Source organism: Anabrus simplex, chromosome 6 (assembly GCF_040414725.1).
Source record: "Anabrus simplex isolate iqAnaSimp1 chromosome 6, ASM4041472v1, whole genome shotgun sequence".
Lineage (NCBI taxonomy): Eukaryota > Metazoa > Arthropoda > Insecta > Orthoptera > Tettigoniidae > Anabrus > Anabrus simplex.
In genome coordinates this window covers 92476662-92495134 of record NC_090270.1, presented here as the reverse complement: position 1 = coordinate 92495134, position 18473 = coordinate 92476662, and the positions used below count along the sequence as shown (strand labels likewise).

Genomic DNA, 18473 nt, shown 5'->3' with positions numbered 1-18473 from the left:
AAAATGGGAAACCACGGAAAACCATTTTCAGGGCTGCCGATAGTGGGATTCGAACCTACTATCTCCCGGATGCAAGCTCACAGCCGCGCGCCTCTACGCGCACGGCCAACTCGCCCGGTCCCAATATTTTGATAATACTCAAGAACTATTTCACTTTAAACATACCATAGTATTTCAGTTCTTTAGTAGCCTGGCACGATGCTACGTGTGTAAGAAATACAATTTAAGGAACACCTGAGTTAGCGTGATACATACCTATGAGTATTAGTTTCAGTAGGAATCTTTAGTCTACATTTTACTGAAACACAAATTATAGCACAGACATGAAAGAGGCGGTAACATTGTACGAGTATTATTCAGAATGGTAAGCAAATGCTATTAAAACTTTGTAAAAGAGTCTGAGGAGATGGAAGTTCAGAAGTGCATTCAATGTCCTGGAGTAGTAAAAATCAAGATAAATGTTAATCCGAAAAAGCCCAAATTAATCATGATTTTTTTGTTGAGAATTTTTAAAAGAAATATTTAAATTTCAAGCAAAGTAAGCTCCAAAAAATAACACTAGACGTTAAGTGTAACGGAAGTCCTGGCCTGTATTTTTTTCCTTAGGTTTTATCAACGCCTTCCTCCAGTTTCTCCATCCTGCTTGAATTCCAGAAGTAACGAAACTCTGACTTGATGACATCATCTTGGAATTGGAGAACTTGCACGTATTCTTCGTCTGCTTTACAGCATAGGCCCTCTTTTTCGCTTCTGTCCAATTTCATTCCTTTTTCTTCCAGAATTCTTCTCCACCGTCCAAGCTTGTTTGCATCCTTTTCTCTTGATTCAACGGACAGCACAGTCATCCGTGTTTAACATGGTCCACGGTGCTTACTCCCTCACCTCTTCGGTCAGCACCTCCTTCAGGACATTAAACAGGAAGGGACTCAGGGCTGACTTTTTGATGTAGTCCAACATTGACCTTTATGGCTGCCTGACCCTCTGGACATTTCTTGAGTCAACCGGATGTACTTTTCTGACACCATGATACCTCCAAATTTCCTGTCTGGATATCCCATTATATTCTTTCTCTAAGTGTATGAACTACTCTCGTTTCTTTCTTTCGGATCTTTTCCATCAGTCGTCTCAATACAAAGATAACATCTGTTGTCGACCGATCAACCATAAAGCTGAACTGCTCCTTTGTGATACAGACCACCTCTCGCAGTCGACCAGCGGTAATCCTTTTCCTTTCTTTCATGGCGTCTGACATAAGCTTTATTGCCGTGTAATTCTTGCAATCCTCCCCCTCCCCGTTGTCATTGTGTAAAGAAACACTTATATTGTCCCTCCAGGCTCCAGGTATTTCTTCCTGTTTGTAAATTTTCAAGAAGAGACCCTGCAGTAGATCAGTTCCTTCTTTCGCTAGGGTTTTCCATACCTCCACAGGAATCCTATCCGGACCAAACGATTTTCCATTCTTCATCCTATTTTACAGCCTTCTCCACTTCCTGTCTGCTGATATTCTGTGTTGGCCCCTCATTTACCGAGCGAGATGGCCGTGTGGTTAGGGTCGCGTTGTTGTGAGCTAGCATTCGGGAGATGGTGGGTTCGAATCCCACCGTCGGCAGCCACTCGTCTCCTGAATGTAGAGCTAGGCTCCATAGCCGTAGCGCGTTGACACGCGTGGCCATTCACGACTAACCCTATTCATATTTCACAACACTCTCATGTTCCATATGTCAATACTCAGTAACACCCCTACCTCACCAGCTTCCACAATGTCCCTGTCAACGATGAGACTGTGACTTCTGGCCTGTGCCAAGGACAGAGGCAGAGTACTGCATCCACCAAGAAATGGCAACAGGTAGAATTTCTCTCATTACCGTCGCAAGAAACGTGTCACTCAAGTGTCCTACAGGGGCGTAGCCAGGGGGGTGTTACTGGGGGTTAGAACCCCCCCCCCCCATTGAACTTTCAGAAAAAGAAAATAAATAGAAACTGACAGTAAACAATAAACTTCTTTTATGTGATCAAGATAAACTCCCTGCAATCTACTGCTTGTTGAGAGTGTTTGCCACCCTACCTGTCACCACTGCAGCCAGTGAGAGATCATTTTTAACATTAAGACGCCTTAAAACCTACCTCAGAAATACCACAAGTGAAAGTCGACTCAACGGGTTGGCTCCCTTGAACATTCACAGACACATAGTTGTAAAACCAACAGATGTGTTAAATTTTTCTAGGAAGCCTCGAAAATTAGATTTTAGATTGTAAACTGAATATACCGTTTGAGATAAAACTGCTGACCTCGATCATATTGTTCTTGTTCAGTATTTTAAAGTAAGAATTTTGTAGTGTATTGCAATCTGAATATCACATACAGTAATTCACTCTTGTATCAGTATCCTTATGACAGTCATGCATGCGCGTACCAGACACGCACAAGCACTTTCATTATGTTATATCTTAATTTTGTTACTGTGACCCCCCCCCCCATTGGCCGATCCTGGCTACGCTACTGGTGTCCTATCACCACTATTGTAAAAAATAATTAAATACAGTATTCCGAAACTCCATAGGGTGCTTCGTGTTGTTTACATTACTTAAGAAACCTGAATCAGAACTCTCCAGGTCAAGTGTAAGGCACTTATTAATCATTCTGTATCAACCAGTATTGTCCACCTGAAAAGGTCTCATATAGCATATGGTGTGTTAATAGAATTGGATCCATGAAGCTTTACGTAAGTGTTCACAACATATCCTGTTTCCTGCATCTCAATAAATCTTCCATCATAATTAAGAAAACTTAAGAAAACCTACAACTTTCAAGAAACTTTATTGTTCATGTTTTATATAAATCATTTTCTCTCATATATTTAACAGTATTTTCTGTAAGTTTGCATGCAAGGCTGTACAATACATCAAATAGGAATATTTCAGAATATTGTAGATTGTTTGCGACAACTTTCAACTTGACCATATTCAGTTGTATTTGATCCGTATTGACTCGTAACACTTATCGAAAAATCAGTGAAATAGGGCTGTATATATATAGTAGGCCTATGTAATTCGTCTTGACAAGGCGAACCTATTACAGCCTTGTTTCGCAGGTTTTCTGATAAGAATTAATGTTTGTAATATTTTAGAAAGATTTTCTTTTATATGGTACCTCTAATATTTACGTTATCATAGATTTGTCTTGTTACAGGACGGTGTAGAGGTAATGTTGTTAGCCAATGAAATACTCGTATTTTACTCCCGTATTTTAATAAAATGCATATTGCTCATCTAGTTCCATCTTTCAGTAACGCCATTGGCAAACTGATGTAGGTGAAACTGGATCGGACATTTTTATAACAATAAATAAATACTTTATAATAAAATGTATTTATTTTGTAGGCCTGGTAGTATATAATAAAAATACATACAGCATCACCGCATTTGTAAATTGAAGGGCTTATGGCAATATAATTCTTTGTTATATCTCGGTAAAAGAGATAAAGGTTTTTAGTTAAGCAAGAAATAGTATTGAATAATTTGGCGTTCAGTATCAAATGCAATAGCGTTAGTATGAAAACTAGTTTAAAACCGTTTCCAGGGTATTAAAAGAAAGTTGAAATAAGTATTTTTTTTTTTTTTGCTAGGGGCTTTACGTCGCACCGACACAGATAGGTCTTATGGCGACGATGGGATAGGAAAGGCCTAGGAGTTGGAAGGAAGCGGCCGTGGCCTTAATTAAGGTACAGCCCCAGCATTTGCCTGGTGTGAAAATGGGAAACCACGGAAAACCATTTTCAGGGCTGCCGATAGTGGGATTCGAACCTACTATCTCCCGGATGCAAGCTCACAGCCGCGCGCCTCTACGCGCACGGCCAACTCGCCCGGTAAATAAGTATTTGGAAGCTTATGAGATGTTATACCGTGTTATTTAAAAAAAGTAGGAACGATTTGTGCATTAATGTGGTAGATACTATTATCATCAGTCATCACTAATCACCATCTACCCAGATGGTAGATTCCCTATCAGTTGTTTACTTAGTCTTTTCATAATGATTTCGAAGAACTTTGAAATTGGTCGAGCATTTCCCTTGATAAATTCTTTAATTCCTCGTCATATAAAAGAATATTTTCCCCAATTTGTCCTCTTGAATTCCAACGTTATCTTCATATTATGAACTTTCCTACCTTTAAAAATTCCACTCCAGTTAATTCGTCTGCTTATTCCATGCCATCTCTCCAATGACAGCTTGGAACATATCGCTTTGTCCTCGCTTCCTTACTCCCAAGTCTGCCCAACCCAAAGTTTCTAACATTTTTGTGAAACTACTCTTTTGTCGGAAATTACCCATAAGAAATCGTGCTGCTTTCCTCCGATTCTTTTTTTCTAGTTCTCATACCAAGTAATCCTAGTGTTGGTCCCATACACTGGGACCATACTCAAATTGGGATCCAACCAGAGACTTACACCCCCTTCCTTTACATCCTTTTTTTTAAATTGATACTTGTTCGTGGCGTCGACCTCTGTAGATCTTTTGCCACTACTTGCACCATATGATATGAACCTGCGTGTAATTGTAATTGCGGAAGTGATCGTCGCCATAAGACCTATCTGTGTCGGTACAACGTAAAGCCCCTAGCAAAAAAAAAAAAAAATTGCGGAAGTATAGAGTGTTGAATGTGAGGAAAGGAACATTAAGGACGACACAAATACCCAGTCCCCAGGACTTGGATATTAATCATTTACAATTAAAACTCGTGACCCGGCCGGGAATCGAACCCGGGGTCGCCGAATGATAGGCGGACGCGTTGCCCCTACATCCTTACTACAACTTCAACATATTCTCATAACTTATAACCTTTACTTGCAACCTCGTTAATGAGATTACCCCAATGATGATCTTTCCTTATAATAAATCCTAAGTACGTACAGTGATCCCCGTGAGGTACTTTCACCCCATCAACACAATAATTAAAACAGGGAGGTTTCTTTTTCCTCTTGGTGGAGCATACAACCCGACTTTTCATCCCCTTTACTATCATACCATTGTCTGCTGTCCATCTTGCATCATCGTCGAGGTCGTTCTGCAGTCGCTCACCATCCTGTAACTTATGTATTACTCTGTACTGTATAGCATAATCTGCATCTAATTGCTGTGTCCCATTATGAAGCACATTACATTCGACTGCCCGCTAAAGTTGGTAGGGTTTAGAACAGATGCATATTCTACCGATCAGTAAAGTAACCACTCCAACCAATGACTCGGACACTGACTGAAGCCTGAAGGAAAGAAACATACCAATTGCTGGCCAAAGAGAATGAGAAAATAATTATCATGAATACTGTGATCTACAAGCCCGCCTGGTGGCCATGATCGTTAAGGCGCTGAAGTCTAAAAACGGTCTAACACCGAGGTTAGCCGGTTCGAGTCCCGTTGGTCGAAAAAATTTTCACCATCAGAATGTTGGCCGGCAGGGTAGGGGAGGAGGTGGTATACAATTTCTAATCACTAGATTGCGTGCCAAAAGCCTGGATTAAATTCCAAACCTCTCCGCAGTGCTCATATGGAGTGAGGGCATATGACGCTGTTGATGGTGATTCGTCCGTCGGATGGGGACGTTAAGCCTTGAGCAGACCCCTTGGTGCTATTCGACAGGAGTAGGCTATGTCCGGCACCGGGTTTCACCCTCTCCCTACTATCATATATCACGTCATTCATTTCATCTCTCATTAACTCCTCTGATGAGGTTGACGTCAGGAAGGGCATCCGGTCATAAAAAACCGCCACGACGAATTCATCTCACCTCATACCCGACCCCGGGACAAGGGTTGGACAAACACTGTGGTCTACAAACTACAGGGAGAGGAGATCGTTTATGTTGTGCGATATACTCCAGTCCTCAAAAGATGATCATGATTATGACGAATTGAAATTTTAGCATCATAGACATTGGAATATAGACTTACGGTAATGGGTAAGTCCTAGAAAATGACAATTTAGGTATTCTGGAATACTATAAAATGAGTCAATACAGTCAGCGGTACATAAAATTGCTGGAATAAGATCAGAAAAGAAAGAAGAAAAAAACACAATTGCCACCATGTGAAAATGTATCTCTGACTTCTGAATGGTTTTAATTTTGAAACTGAGAGATCAATCACTTGTGCATCTACTAGATAACAGTATTTATGAAATTAGTATTTTGGCATCAACTGAACCCAAATTTGAAGGGAAATGGTATTTCTACTTCGTGTATTCACCGAGGGAACTATGAACAGATCACTGGAGCACAGCAATTGTTTTTACGTCCCATATTGCATTTTTGGAGACGCCGAGGTGCCGGAATTTCGTCCCGCGGGAGTTCTTTTACGTACCAGTAAATCTACCGACACGAGACTGACGTATTTGAGCACCTTCAATTACCGCCCGACTGAACCAGGATCGAACCTGCCAAGTTGGGGACAGAAGGCCAGCACCTCAATCGTCAACTGCCAACCGTCTGAGCCACTCAGCCCGGCACAGCAATACTTGGTTTCGTTGTCAACACTTGGTAATCCTCTGATATTCTGTCTTTACTGTGAACCAGGGGCGTACGTACAAAGTGGGTAGGTGCCCCCCCCCACCCCATTTCGGGCCCACCTCTATCAATGGAAAAATGCTGTCGAATAATTACCACGAAAATACAAAGTACCACAAAAACCTGGCTCTGTGTGCAAACGGAAACCGAGAGAACTGTTGAAGTGCAACAAAAAGCACAAAGGAGAGAGATTGAAGAAAGAACGAAACATAGGCTATCGTTCTCAAAGTTGAATCAATGATATTTTGTGGGCAGCAAGGGCTAGAAAGGACACGGAGACAATGGGCCCGTTGATCTTTAAAGAGACACTTACTGATAATGAAGGACACTTTCGTGATCTTCTTCGTTATCGTACAACTGTTAGTGATGAAATTTGAAGTTGTTCATATAAAGTTAATAGAAGATGGGTCAAGAAATGCTTTATGCACCTCTCCACAAATTCAAAATAAAATCATTGCATCGTTTTGAAATAATACTGAAGAAAGTCCGTGGATATGGCGACATGGTTAACGGCATCAAATATTGTGTTGCCTTGGCTGATGAAACGACAGATGTTTCAACGCTGATTCAATTCAGTACTGAGGGAGGTATCTCCACGAAGATACGAATTGTCTCCAGCTTGTGCCCCTGTATGATATGAAATGACAGGTTACAATCTTGCACACGTAGCCTATTTGCGTCTAGCCATGCTAACTTTAGAATACAACTAGATGACTTTAGATGTCAGGGTTATGATGGGGCAATTTTACAACGTAACTCGCATGAACTCTCCTGAATTAGTGTGGGGTTTTTTTTCTTTATAGAAATATCACTTCACTGTCGTACTCAAAACGCAATATTTTATCTTTGTAATGTGCTTTTATATCCAAATTATTTTCTCGTAATGCCAATTGGAATCATGCTGAGGAATGAGCGATAGGCTGACTTCTAACGGCACTATTTGAACTGTTCCTACTCTAACTCTTTAATTAAAAATTGGTTAGAGTAGTTTCCCCATCTTACATCGGACGGTAAAATTATATTCTGTGACGTTTACAGCAAAGGGGTGGGAGAAACTTGTTTTATATTTTCCCCTAACGAGTTATTATCAATTTAGCAAAATAAACATGGTTTTAAATTTATGCCTAATAAAATATACGTAAAATTGAAGCCACCTAAAAATATTTTAGCACCTATTTAAGAGTCTATTTTAGGCAGCTAAAATAACATTGAAACGGCTAAAAATCCGAGGTCTAGGAATCGCTATTGCATTTTTCTGTGGCGGTTGGAAGTGTAGTGTCTTATCTGAATTTGAAGAGAAAAGTGTTGAGACAAACACAAACACCCAGTCTTCGAGCCAGAAGAATTAATTAGACGCAATTAAAATCCCTGATACAACCGGGAATCGAATTCGGGACCTTCTGAACCGAAGGCCTCAACACTGACAATTCAGCCAAGGTTTCAGACAAAACTATATTATTGAGCTTCATTATTTCTGTCAGTATTAACATTCAACTGTCCGGCTCCATGGCTAAATGGTTAGCGTGCTGGCCTTTGGTCACAGGGGTTCCGGGTTCGATTCCTGGCAGGGTCGGGAATTTTAATCATAATTGGTTAATTACGCTGGCACGGGGACTGGGTGTATGTGTCGTCTTCATCATCATTTCATTCTCATCAGACACGCAGGTCGCCTACGGGAGTCAAATTGAAAGACCTGCATCTGGCGAGGCGAACTTGTCCTCGGACACTCCCGGCACTGAAAGCCATTCGCCATTTCATTCAACATTCAACTTTTGTTGCAGAATAAAGCAAAAATCATTATTTAGTTTCATTATTTCTATCGATTTTAACACACAACTTTTGTAGTTTCACTCTTGCCGCCTGATGTTTAAGGTCGGGCCGCCAGGTCTGTCAACAAGTCTCTCATTTGAGGACAGGAGAATACAGAAGTGTTCAGTATTGTCTGTAGTGTATTTGGTAACACTCACCAACCACATGTGAGCCACTAAATGACTAAAATTAGAGTTGAAAGCTCATAGGCCTATACGTTTTCCTACTCTTAGATTTAGTGGAACTATGTTTCTTTTACCTCATATGAAAAATTAAAATGAAAATCCACAACCTGTTTCCAGTCGTTCGACTGAGTCAGGAATGGAATGGATGAAGCCCTATCTAGCGGCAAGGATAGGAATTGTGCCAGCTGCCGAAGCCTGTCACACTCTTCTGGGGCAATGGTTAATGAATGGCAGATGAAATGAAATGAAATGTTATTGGAGTGTGTTGCTTGAATGACATATGACAGGGAAAAGCAGATTACCCAGAGAAAAACCTGTCCCTCCTTCACTTCGTACAGCACAAATCTCACATGGAGTGACTAGAATTTGAACCAAGGAACCCAGTGGTGAGAGGCCGGCGAACTGCCGCCTGAGCCAGGGAGGCTCTCGTATCTTTTATCTCATATAAAATGTAAATAATACTGGAAATCTGTGTGTTTATTTTAATCATTTTATGAAGGGTACGTAAGTAGCCTGTTGATATGTGGGATACTTTCTCTCCTTACATAACCATCATCGTCATACCACATCCAGACACGAATGTCGCCTATAGGTGTCAAATAGAAAGACCTGCCCCAGGCAAGCCGAACATATTCTCAGACACTCCCGACACTAAAAGCCATACAATAAACAAATAATTTGAGGAGTAGTGTGCCACATGTAATTTTAAAGTTCAGAAACATATTTCCATGGAAAATGTTTGGAAAGCACTGTTCTAAAGGAACTCTCTAGATGGGATAAGATGTCAAAAAGATTTTAGTGCTATGTTTATGGTGAACTGGTCACACTTTCAAAAATGGGTTGCCAATAGTCAAAAGGCCACCTGGACTAAGTTAGGTGTAACAGAATAGACCTTTCCTTACAGATCAATTACAGAGTTAATAATCTCTTTTGCCAAAAATCATTTGGTTACAATCCCAGTGAGGAAAGTTCTAACCCAAATATGTTACAGTATTGGTCATCTTATTGGGATCAATGATGATAAGGCACGGAGGATACAGAAAGTGAAGAAGACATCACCAATGAGCACAAGTTAATTTTATGTGTATAATGATAAGTTTCTAATGCTTCATATATATTTCTGTATATTTGCTTATGTGTGTTGTAGACTTTAAAATATTGTTGCATAGTTCTTGCCTCCAGTGTCATTATTAATCAATGACTGTAAAACTTGGGTCTTGTAAATTAATGGAATTATTGTGAACCAATTTATTTCAACCTTGATAATGCATTCGACACTAGTATATAAAAAAAATTGTTGACATTATTTCGTATTCAGGTGAAACAAATCCCTGGAGTCTCTTAACTCCAGTGTAAAGGTACAAATTGAGAATTATTTTATGATTAGGCATACATTTGAGGATGGTTGCCCAGTTGTACTTCTCGTAAAACAATAATCAACACATCACCACACATTTAGTCGGTGGTATTGTTTTTAAAGCTAGAATTATCCAACCTTTTAAAGAGCCTAAGCCCTTCAATAATGATGGTGATAAATATTCCACACTGTAACATTACTTCAGTTTTAGCTTTCCTTGAGGATACAAAAAAAAAATCATTAAAATGTTTCATTTTTTCATCTAGTCACTCGAGTACTGGTGTTTGGCCATTAGCAAATAATACATATACCAATAATGGTACTTAATTATTGAATAACATTTGAGCTTTTCCGTGTGTGGTTCAGCATCTAGCAAGGCTTTGCTCTTATGCATGCATTTACTAACCATCTTCTTTCTCTGCTACTGCTTTTGTTTTTCTGTGCAAGCAGCTGGGTCAGGATGTGAAATAGGAAGTTTCACTTGCAAGGACAGAAGCTGCATTCCTATTCCATCTCTTTGTGACGGCAACAATGACTGCGCGGATGGTAGTGATGAACAGGACTGTCGTATGTCATCTTAATACTCTTTCATTTTCTTCTTCTTTTTTATGTTGCCTAACAAACTTTCAATTATTAATAATAATGGTTGTATACATATTTATAGGATGTACAATTTTAGAATAATACATTCATTTTTTTTTGAAAGGGAAATTGTTTTCTTGTGTGTGTATGACCATGTATTTATTTTCAAGTACTGTATTTTTTTCTTTTACTTTTTATGTCTTTTTATGGGTTCCTATTGTCATGTCCTAGTATGTGAACTCTGAGTGATCTAATAACTGGTCTTGAGAGTAGGGATATCAGATGGTGGTAGCCACCTCAAATATATTCAGAGTCATGACCCTCCTGTCCAGCACCATGGCTCAGTGATCAGCGTTTTTTTCCTTTCGGGCTCCAGTTCCGATTCCCAGCCAGCCAGGATATTTTAATCATAAATGGTTAATTCCTTTGGCTTGGGGACTGGATGTTTCTGGTAGAGATCAGAATCACAGTCACGGAACTGGGGAAAATGGGAAATGAACTATGTGTAGGCCTACCATAATGTAGCAGGAGTTCAAAAATTTGGGAAGAATTGTGAGGTATGTGTATTAGGTAAGGATACAGTGGCTACATAGAATTTGCATGCAACTTGGGCAAGGTTCCCTCTTTGATGTATTAATTACCAGAACCACCAATTTACATTTAAGAATACAACCAGGATAATGTGGAGGCATTGCTTTTGTCATTACCCGACAAAATGTTTTCTAGTTTTTGTTAGAAGAGTGCACTCTGTGTGTCTATCTCTTAGCCCCATTTTCCTAATATGGGGTCGGAGATGAGGTGCGATGAATTTATATGGCATCTTTTTATGGCCAAATGCCCTTCCTGATGCCAACCTTAGTTGAGGAGCTAATGAAGTTCAATGATGGTGAATGAAATTGGGTAAGGAGGTGGAATGAATCGGCTGTGACCTATAAATAGGAACTGTCCCGGCATTTGCCTGGAAATGAAAATGGGAAACCACAGAAAACCATTCTCAATATAGCCAACAGTGGGTTTGAAACTACTCATCCCTCGAATGCAGTGCTTGGCTCTATAGCTGTAGCACATTAACTGCCTATCTTGGCAATGAATATGTGCATCACTTAGTTTGGGTTATGTTCTGCCTAGTGTCCTGTATTTCCTTTGCATCCCATATACAGTTCTTATTCTGAAGTCCCTTCTGTATTGTCTTACCTTTGTTAGGATCCTGATCTGTTTCTCAGCATTCTCCAAGCTTCTTAAATTATGTTCACTTTTATTCTAGTTAAATAGTTCAATTTATTGTACAATATTATAATACCTAGTCTAGCCATAAATACTGTTACAACTTAAAAAGTGAAAAATGCAAATATCATGAGAAGTATTTTAATTTGTTATTAGTATGTTGTTGTTACAGGCATTCTTTACACAAATCACCAATCAGCTTTCAAAATGGTCATCTTTGGCACTCATACAGGCTCTGAGTCTTTGTGGCCACTCGTCTATGGCAGAACGGAGGATATCCAGGAGGAAATCTGCCACTGCTGACAATAAGGAACGCTTTAAACTTCCAATGGTGGGGTGTCTCTTCTTGCAGGCGATGCTCTCAAGCAGTGACCACAGTCGGTAGTCCAAAGGGTTCAGATCCGGACTGGTACTGGGCCAATATTCAGTTGAAATGAAGTCGGGGACATGACGCTGAAGTCGCCCTTAAGTTGACCTAGCCTTGTGGGCTGGAACAGAATCCTGCTGGAAAGTCCAGGATTGATTTTGAAACAATGTGCCACTTAAGTCCTTCACAATAGGCTCCAAAACGGTGCTTTCGTACACTCTGGTGCTGGTTTTAACACCCTTTTTGCAGAAATGCAGCTGAGTGGTACCAGAATAACTCACCCCCCACCCCCCCACCACACCATCACAGAAGAGGGTTGATAGGCCTCTGAACTTTCGGAGCCTTTTAATGGCTTCCCGAGATGATGATGCATAAACCCTGCCGTTTTGCACATTGAAAGATTCTTCAATAGCGAATACCTTTCATCGGTGAGGAGGATGTTTTATTGACCATTTTGTGGTAACGCTGTAGGAGACGTCGACATTTAAGCACTCTCAGTTTCTTTAGGCGTGCGTCAAGGTAATGTCCTGTTTGTCAGCGATAGTCCAAGGTCCTCTGACAGAAGCCTTGACATTGACCTTTTTGAAATGTTCATTTCACGGGCCATGATAGCCTGCTTCCGCACCGCATTTCTCCGAATACGAGCTGCCACTGCCTTTTTTGCTGCTGGAGTCCTGACACTGCGTGGGCGACCCTCCCTCGGACGATCCTTTACAGTCCCAGTTCGAGTGAATCACTCAATGGTCCGGTACACAAACATACGACTGATTTTCAACTTTTGCAGCGCCTTGAAAATGTCACTTGGAGATTTTCCAACTTTATGTAATGCTATTACTGCAACACGATTTTCATAATCACCCCATTCCATGTTGAAACCTGGAGGTAGATATGCTTCCTCTTTCACAGACAAGTTAACAATGGTTCAAGGTTAATATGTGCACACTGGTAGTTCTTTACCTGCCAAGCCAGTTCTACAGTATGTGCCAAAAGTTTGTAACAGTATTTATGGCTAAACTGGGAATAGTAACAGTAAAATAACACTAATCCACCTTTATGATATTATTCATGAATTCTTTTAAGAATGAATAATTATGATTCAGTATATGTAATAAGCTTATTTATTGACCACTGAAATTGAATCACAGCCTGAAATTATTGTGTTTGTGTACAGTATGCTTATCTGACGAGTGGCAGTGCAATGATGGTTCTTGTATATCAAGAAGGCTACGGTGCAATGGTGTCCAGGACTGCAGAGTAGATAACTCAGATGAAGAGGGATGTGGTGAGTACAGTTTGCAGTATTTAAATACTGGAGAATTATTAGTGGTTTCTGGTCTTAACAAAATGTTTGAATTTTATTTTATTATTGTAATGTATATCTCATTGTGTTTGTGTAATTGAGTGCAGATATATCAAATCTGCCATAAATTTTCAGTTTTTAAAATCATGAACAGATGGAGAGTATAGTTATATAAAGTATATAAAACCAGCTGTTCTGTTTGCATACTGTATTTTAACTTAAAGTGTATGGGGAAAGAATTACACATAAGGTTGGGGTTGACCTGCAAAGCCTGAAGATCTGAAATGAAAACAAAGTATGGGGAACTTGACTTGTTCAGTAAAAGTGAGGATTTCTTATGAGCCGCTCTATACTCTTGAATGCGTTTTTAATCATTTTGATCATTTATTGTCTATATACCAGGTATATTGGGACATTTCATGAAAGAAAGAACTATTGTTCACTTCTTCACACCACAATTTTCTCAAATGTTCTCTGTTTGATTTGATTTTATCCGTATACCTGTAGAACTTAACCAGTGAGATGAATCAAGCAACACCTCACACGACGTGCTACCGTGACAGAGTCCAGAGTTTCACTCATTGTTGGCAACACGACATGTTGAATTTAGTACCTCAAGATGGCGGTGCTATTGCATAATCTGATGACGTCACACTGAGGTCAGATACTTGGTGCTAGATACATTAGTCCTTCCTCTTTGCAATGAGATATTGAACACTGTCATCGCACATGTTGTTGAGAAATTACTTCGATTTTAAAACTGTAATGTTTTTTGAACGCTAGCCATTCCAAGTACATTTCTGAACCTGTAGACGTTGCAAGGTACAGGAGTGAAAATGCAATTGATCTTTGCGATCCAGTTGGTGCTGTTGGAACACTCTGGGTTCAATTTCTCTTACATGAGTCTCTGTAGGTTTGGCTATTTTTATGGTGACATTCCCTATGACATGTTCCAGTATATTGATATGTGGTTTTTTTACATATCCCCACCCTGTTCCAAGGAACAGGACTAAAGGTACATCCACACCAAGATGTTTTCATTAACTTTGTTAATAAACACTGTTAACCAGCAATGTTCATGAACATTTTTGACTGTTAATAAACAAAATAGTGTGTTTGTTTACTTTTAGAGTATGTTGATGAACACAACTTCTTTAACTTTTGTGAATGAAACTTTTCATTAACTCGTCATGTTTTGTAAACACTTTGGTTCGCACATGCGCAAGGACGCAGTTAGAGCACGCAAATTCGGAGCATGGAATTTCTTCTAAAAATTGGCTGTCAAATCGCAAGTGAAAGTTCTAATATTCAGTATTTTTAATTCTGTATGATATTCTTTTAGCTGTGTTCTAATGTAGTTTCATTTCCAGCTTTGCTTCTTGCTGAATAACCTAACCTTTCATTATCACTATTATATCATCAAAATAATACTATCCTAACTAGGTTAAATGAAGATTTTCCTAATTTTGTACCTTTGCCAATTCCTTGAGATTGTTGTACAAAGCTTCACACATCTCAGGCACCAGAACTGAAATTGCTTGTTTTGATACTCTAGGCAAATATAAAAGTGAAATGTCCGAGTCACCACTTGCTAGGAATCTTAAAGTTATATCTATAAAAATGAATATCCTGTCATTAGTCAAACCGGCTTTCTGATAATCTGTATAATTTCTTGCCATTTGAAGCCCAAGAACTGAAAGTCATGTGGGGTCATTCTCAAGAAAATTTTGAAGGCCTGCTGCATCCTGAATGAAAAATTCTGACATAATTGCTCTCTCCAAACTTAATTCTAAACGCCTTTCCAATATTTTTCTTTGCCACACTTTGCATCTGTTTTCTTCTTCCTGACTCTATGCTTCAGAACCTCACAAACAGCTTTTCTGGTGTGGACACGATATTGAAAAAGTTTGTTAACAAAATTTTATTAACTATGTTGAGAAATGTTCTAGTTAACATTGTTTATTAACTTAGTTTTCTTAACTTTGGTGTGGACTAGCCATAAGGGGTGGACATACATGTAGCGAAGGTAACTCTGTAAGTTCGTAACAACCAAGCCATCAGGCCAATCTCATAGTAACTTCAGACTCTCACGCCCATCATGCTACTGTATGAGATAGGTGATTTTCCTGCTATAGTGCTAGTAATAATGATACCAGCTCCCACAGCATACATAGCGGAAGGCCTTGGAACTATGCCAGCTACCTCATGGTGGGTAGGGGATGACCTAGGAATTACTTGGAGAATACAAGAAAATTACAAAAATATGTAGGAAAATCAACCATCATAAAAAAAATACTATTTTCCATGGATCTTTAGAATCCAAGGAATTTTTCAGCCATTTTCTCAAAATTTCCATTCTGGGGAACTGCTTATAGAGTTCAGTCCAATGTTATCGTTTAAAAATATAATCCTCTCTCATTTAGTATAATATAGGATTTAAACAGTTTATTCTGTCATAGTACACACATTAAAGTAAATTTGTGTCTTTGCCCAAGATGGTGCAGCTGTTTTCAGGCACACTCCCAATGAATTTGAGCTGCATTGTACCTTTTTACTCACATACCAGTCTCCTGCCATCTTTACTTTCTGGCATTACGAGGAATTGTACTTGGTCCTCCGGGGATGGCAGTTAATAGCGCTAATTGTTAACACTACAGAGGTAGAGGTATGCACAATGAAATGTAAACATGCTATAACAAAAATAGCAAACAAAGAATTCCAGTATTCAGTTAGTAACAACAAAACTTAAAACAAAAAGTCAACAAAAATTAAATGGAAAATTTAGGTTGTTTCAAGTAAGTCAAATATGTTGTTGGCACAAATCTATTATTGCCTCAGAGGGTTTAATAAGCACACTTAAAAACACTGAGCCATCTGTCTTCAGGCTGACTGATGTTAACAGGAAAGTCTTTACTCCTCAAATGAGATATATTACATATCCAGTTTTCACTCAAGAGAAACAGCCTTATTCTTACTAACCCCGTTCTTCTTTCAGGAAAAGGTGAGAACCTGTCGCTGTTCAATACAAAACTGATATTTTAAACAGTATCAGAAGAGAAATACCAACATTTTGTGCACATAAATATTTTTATTCTCCACAGATGTTTCATTTTAGATACACTAAATAATTATTAAAGTTCATTTATTATGTTAATAACTACATGAATGTCGTTTCATTTGATTTCAGCTAGGTATAGTGAAATGTTTAAAAGTTTTATTTTATGTTTAATTAATATTTCTGCTTTCTTAAAGTGGAAGTTCAGCTGCCTGGATTGTATTTCATGGACTACTAATTGAGGATTATTGTCTTTTGGAACAACCACTTTGCATTTTGATTTTTTGTGGTTTCTTTTCTCTTTTTATTGTGCATGTGTTTGTTTTATTGATAATTATTTCTTTTATTTTGTGCATGATTTTTTTCTGTTTGAATGCATTTGAATGTGTGATAAATGGGAAGCTTCTCTGCTTATTGAAACCCTTACTAGCAAGATGGAATCATGACTGAGTTTATAACATGTAACGTAATAAATTGTTGCATGTCTATTACGTTCAATACATTTTAAACACATTATGAAAAATTCTCTATATAGGGTGGCCTACTGATATATTTCACCTCGGTTGTCTTCTAACTAGTTTAAGATAGGAATAGGCAGTTTTTACCTATGTGAATATCAATAAGGGACACATGAAAGAATGTACAATATATGTCCCATATTTTAATAAACACAGAGACAGTGATACCACGATAATCTGGCTCCTTGGTTGAATGGTCATTGTACTGGTCTTGGAATCAAATGTCACAGAATTTGATTCCCAGCTATGCTGCAGATTTTGACTGCTTATGGTTAATTCCTGTGGTTTAGGGACCAGATGTTTGTGTTCATCTCAATACACTTCTCTTCATTTATGTACAACAGACCATAATACTCGCAGAAACAGGCAATAGTGAATACATCCCTCCACAGAGGATTGGTGTCGGGAAGGGCTTTCAGCTGTAGAACTGGATCAGGTCCACATAAGAGTGGTGGCCCCAATAATTTGTGAAGAAAAAGAAGATGAATAATAAGAAGAAGGCAATACCAAGTTAGTTTGCACGTTTTCAAATGTGGTGCCAACATTCTGAACATTGAACACCTGGTGATGCATCAGAGGTGGTTTGTAAATGACATCAACATGTCGTATGTGTCATGCTTAGCCCAAATAATAATAATAATAATAATAATAATAATAATAATAATGTTATTGATTTTACAATCCACCAACTACTTTTACCTCAGTCTAAAAAGCCAAGAATAATGGCCAAGAGGATTCGTCTGCTGACCACACGACCCCTCATAATCTGCAGGCCTTCAGACTGAGCACCAGTTGCTTGGTAGGCCAAGGCCCTTCAGGGCTGTAGTGCCATGGGGTTAGTTTTGGTTAGGTTAACTACTTCTGTAGTTTTCGGAGACCTTAGCCCTAGTCTGCTTGACTTACAGATAGAGAGAGATAGATTTATTAAAGGAATAATTAATTGTCCGTCCTCTAATGAGTGACCATTTAGATCCAGAATACAATTTCATTAGAATTTAAAAACATCAGAAACTGGAAATTTATAATTGTTAATGCTATTATTATCTTCTCTTTTTTTTTTCTCTCTCTGACAGTGCCATGTTTGGATATGTGCACACTTCAACACTCCTTTTCACTAGTTGTAGATGTGGAAATAAAAGCATCCCTGAAAGTGGCTACCTACAATCAACTATGCCTTCTTCCTCCTGGTCTTTTTCCAATTACACTCAGCAAGTTTGCCATGAAGTTAGGGGTCTCACAGCTGTGAGCCTGCATTCAGGAGATAGTGGGTTCAAAACCCATTATGGGCAGCCCTGAAGATGGTTTTCCATGGTTTCCCATTTTCACACCAGGCATATGCTGGGGCTGTACCGTAATTAAGGCCACAGCCAATTCCTTCCCTTTCCTAGCCTTTTCCTATCCCATCATCACATAAATCAAATTGGAGAAAAAAATAGAAATATAATTTCCCATTTACCTGGGGTTGGCACATTTGTACGGATTTAGCCCAGTTTTAAAGACGGGTGGCTTTCCTGGTAT

The 18473-nt window shown here is 39.0% G+C and overlaps 1 protein-coding gene across 10 annotated transcripts in view; it reads left to right on the top strand.

Moving 5' to 3' along the window:
- Positions 1–18473, top strand: part of trol (terribly reduced optic lobes) — a 918151-nt gene that overhangs the window by 404838 nt on the left and 494840 nt on the right. For all 10 annotated transcript variants that reach the window (XM_067149795.2, XM_067149796.2, XM_067149794.2 and 7 more), the window contains one exon: positions 13254–13364. In XM_067149795.2, coding sequence (XP_067005896.2) covers positions 13254–13364 — 111 coding nt within the window. The remainder of the gene's footprint in view (positions 1–13253; positions 13365–18473) is intronic.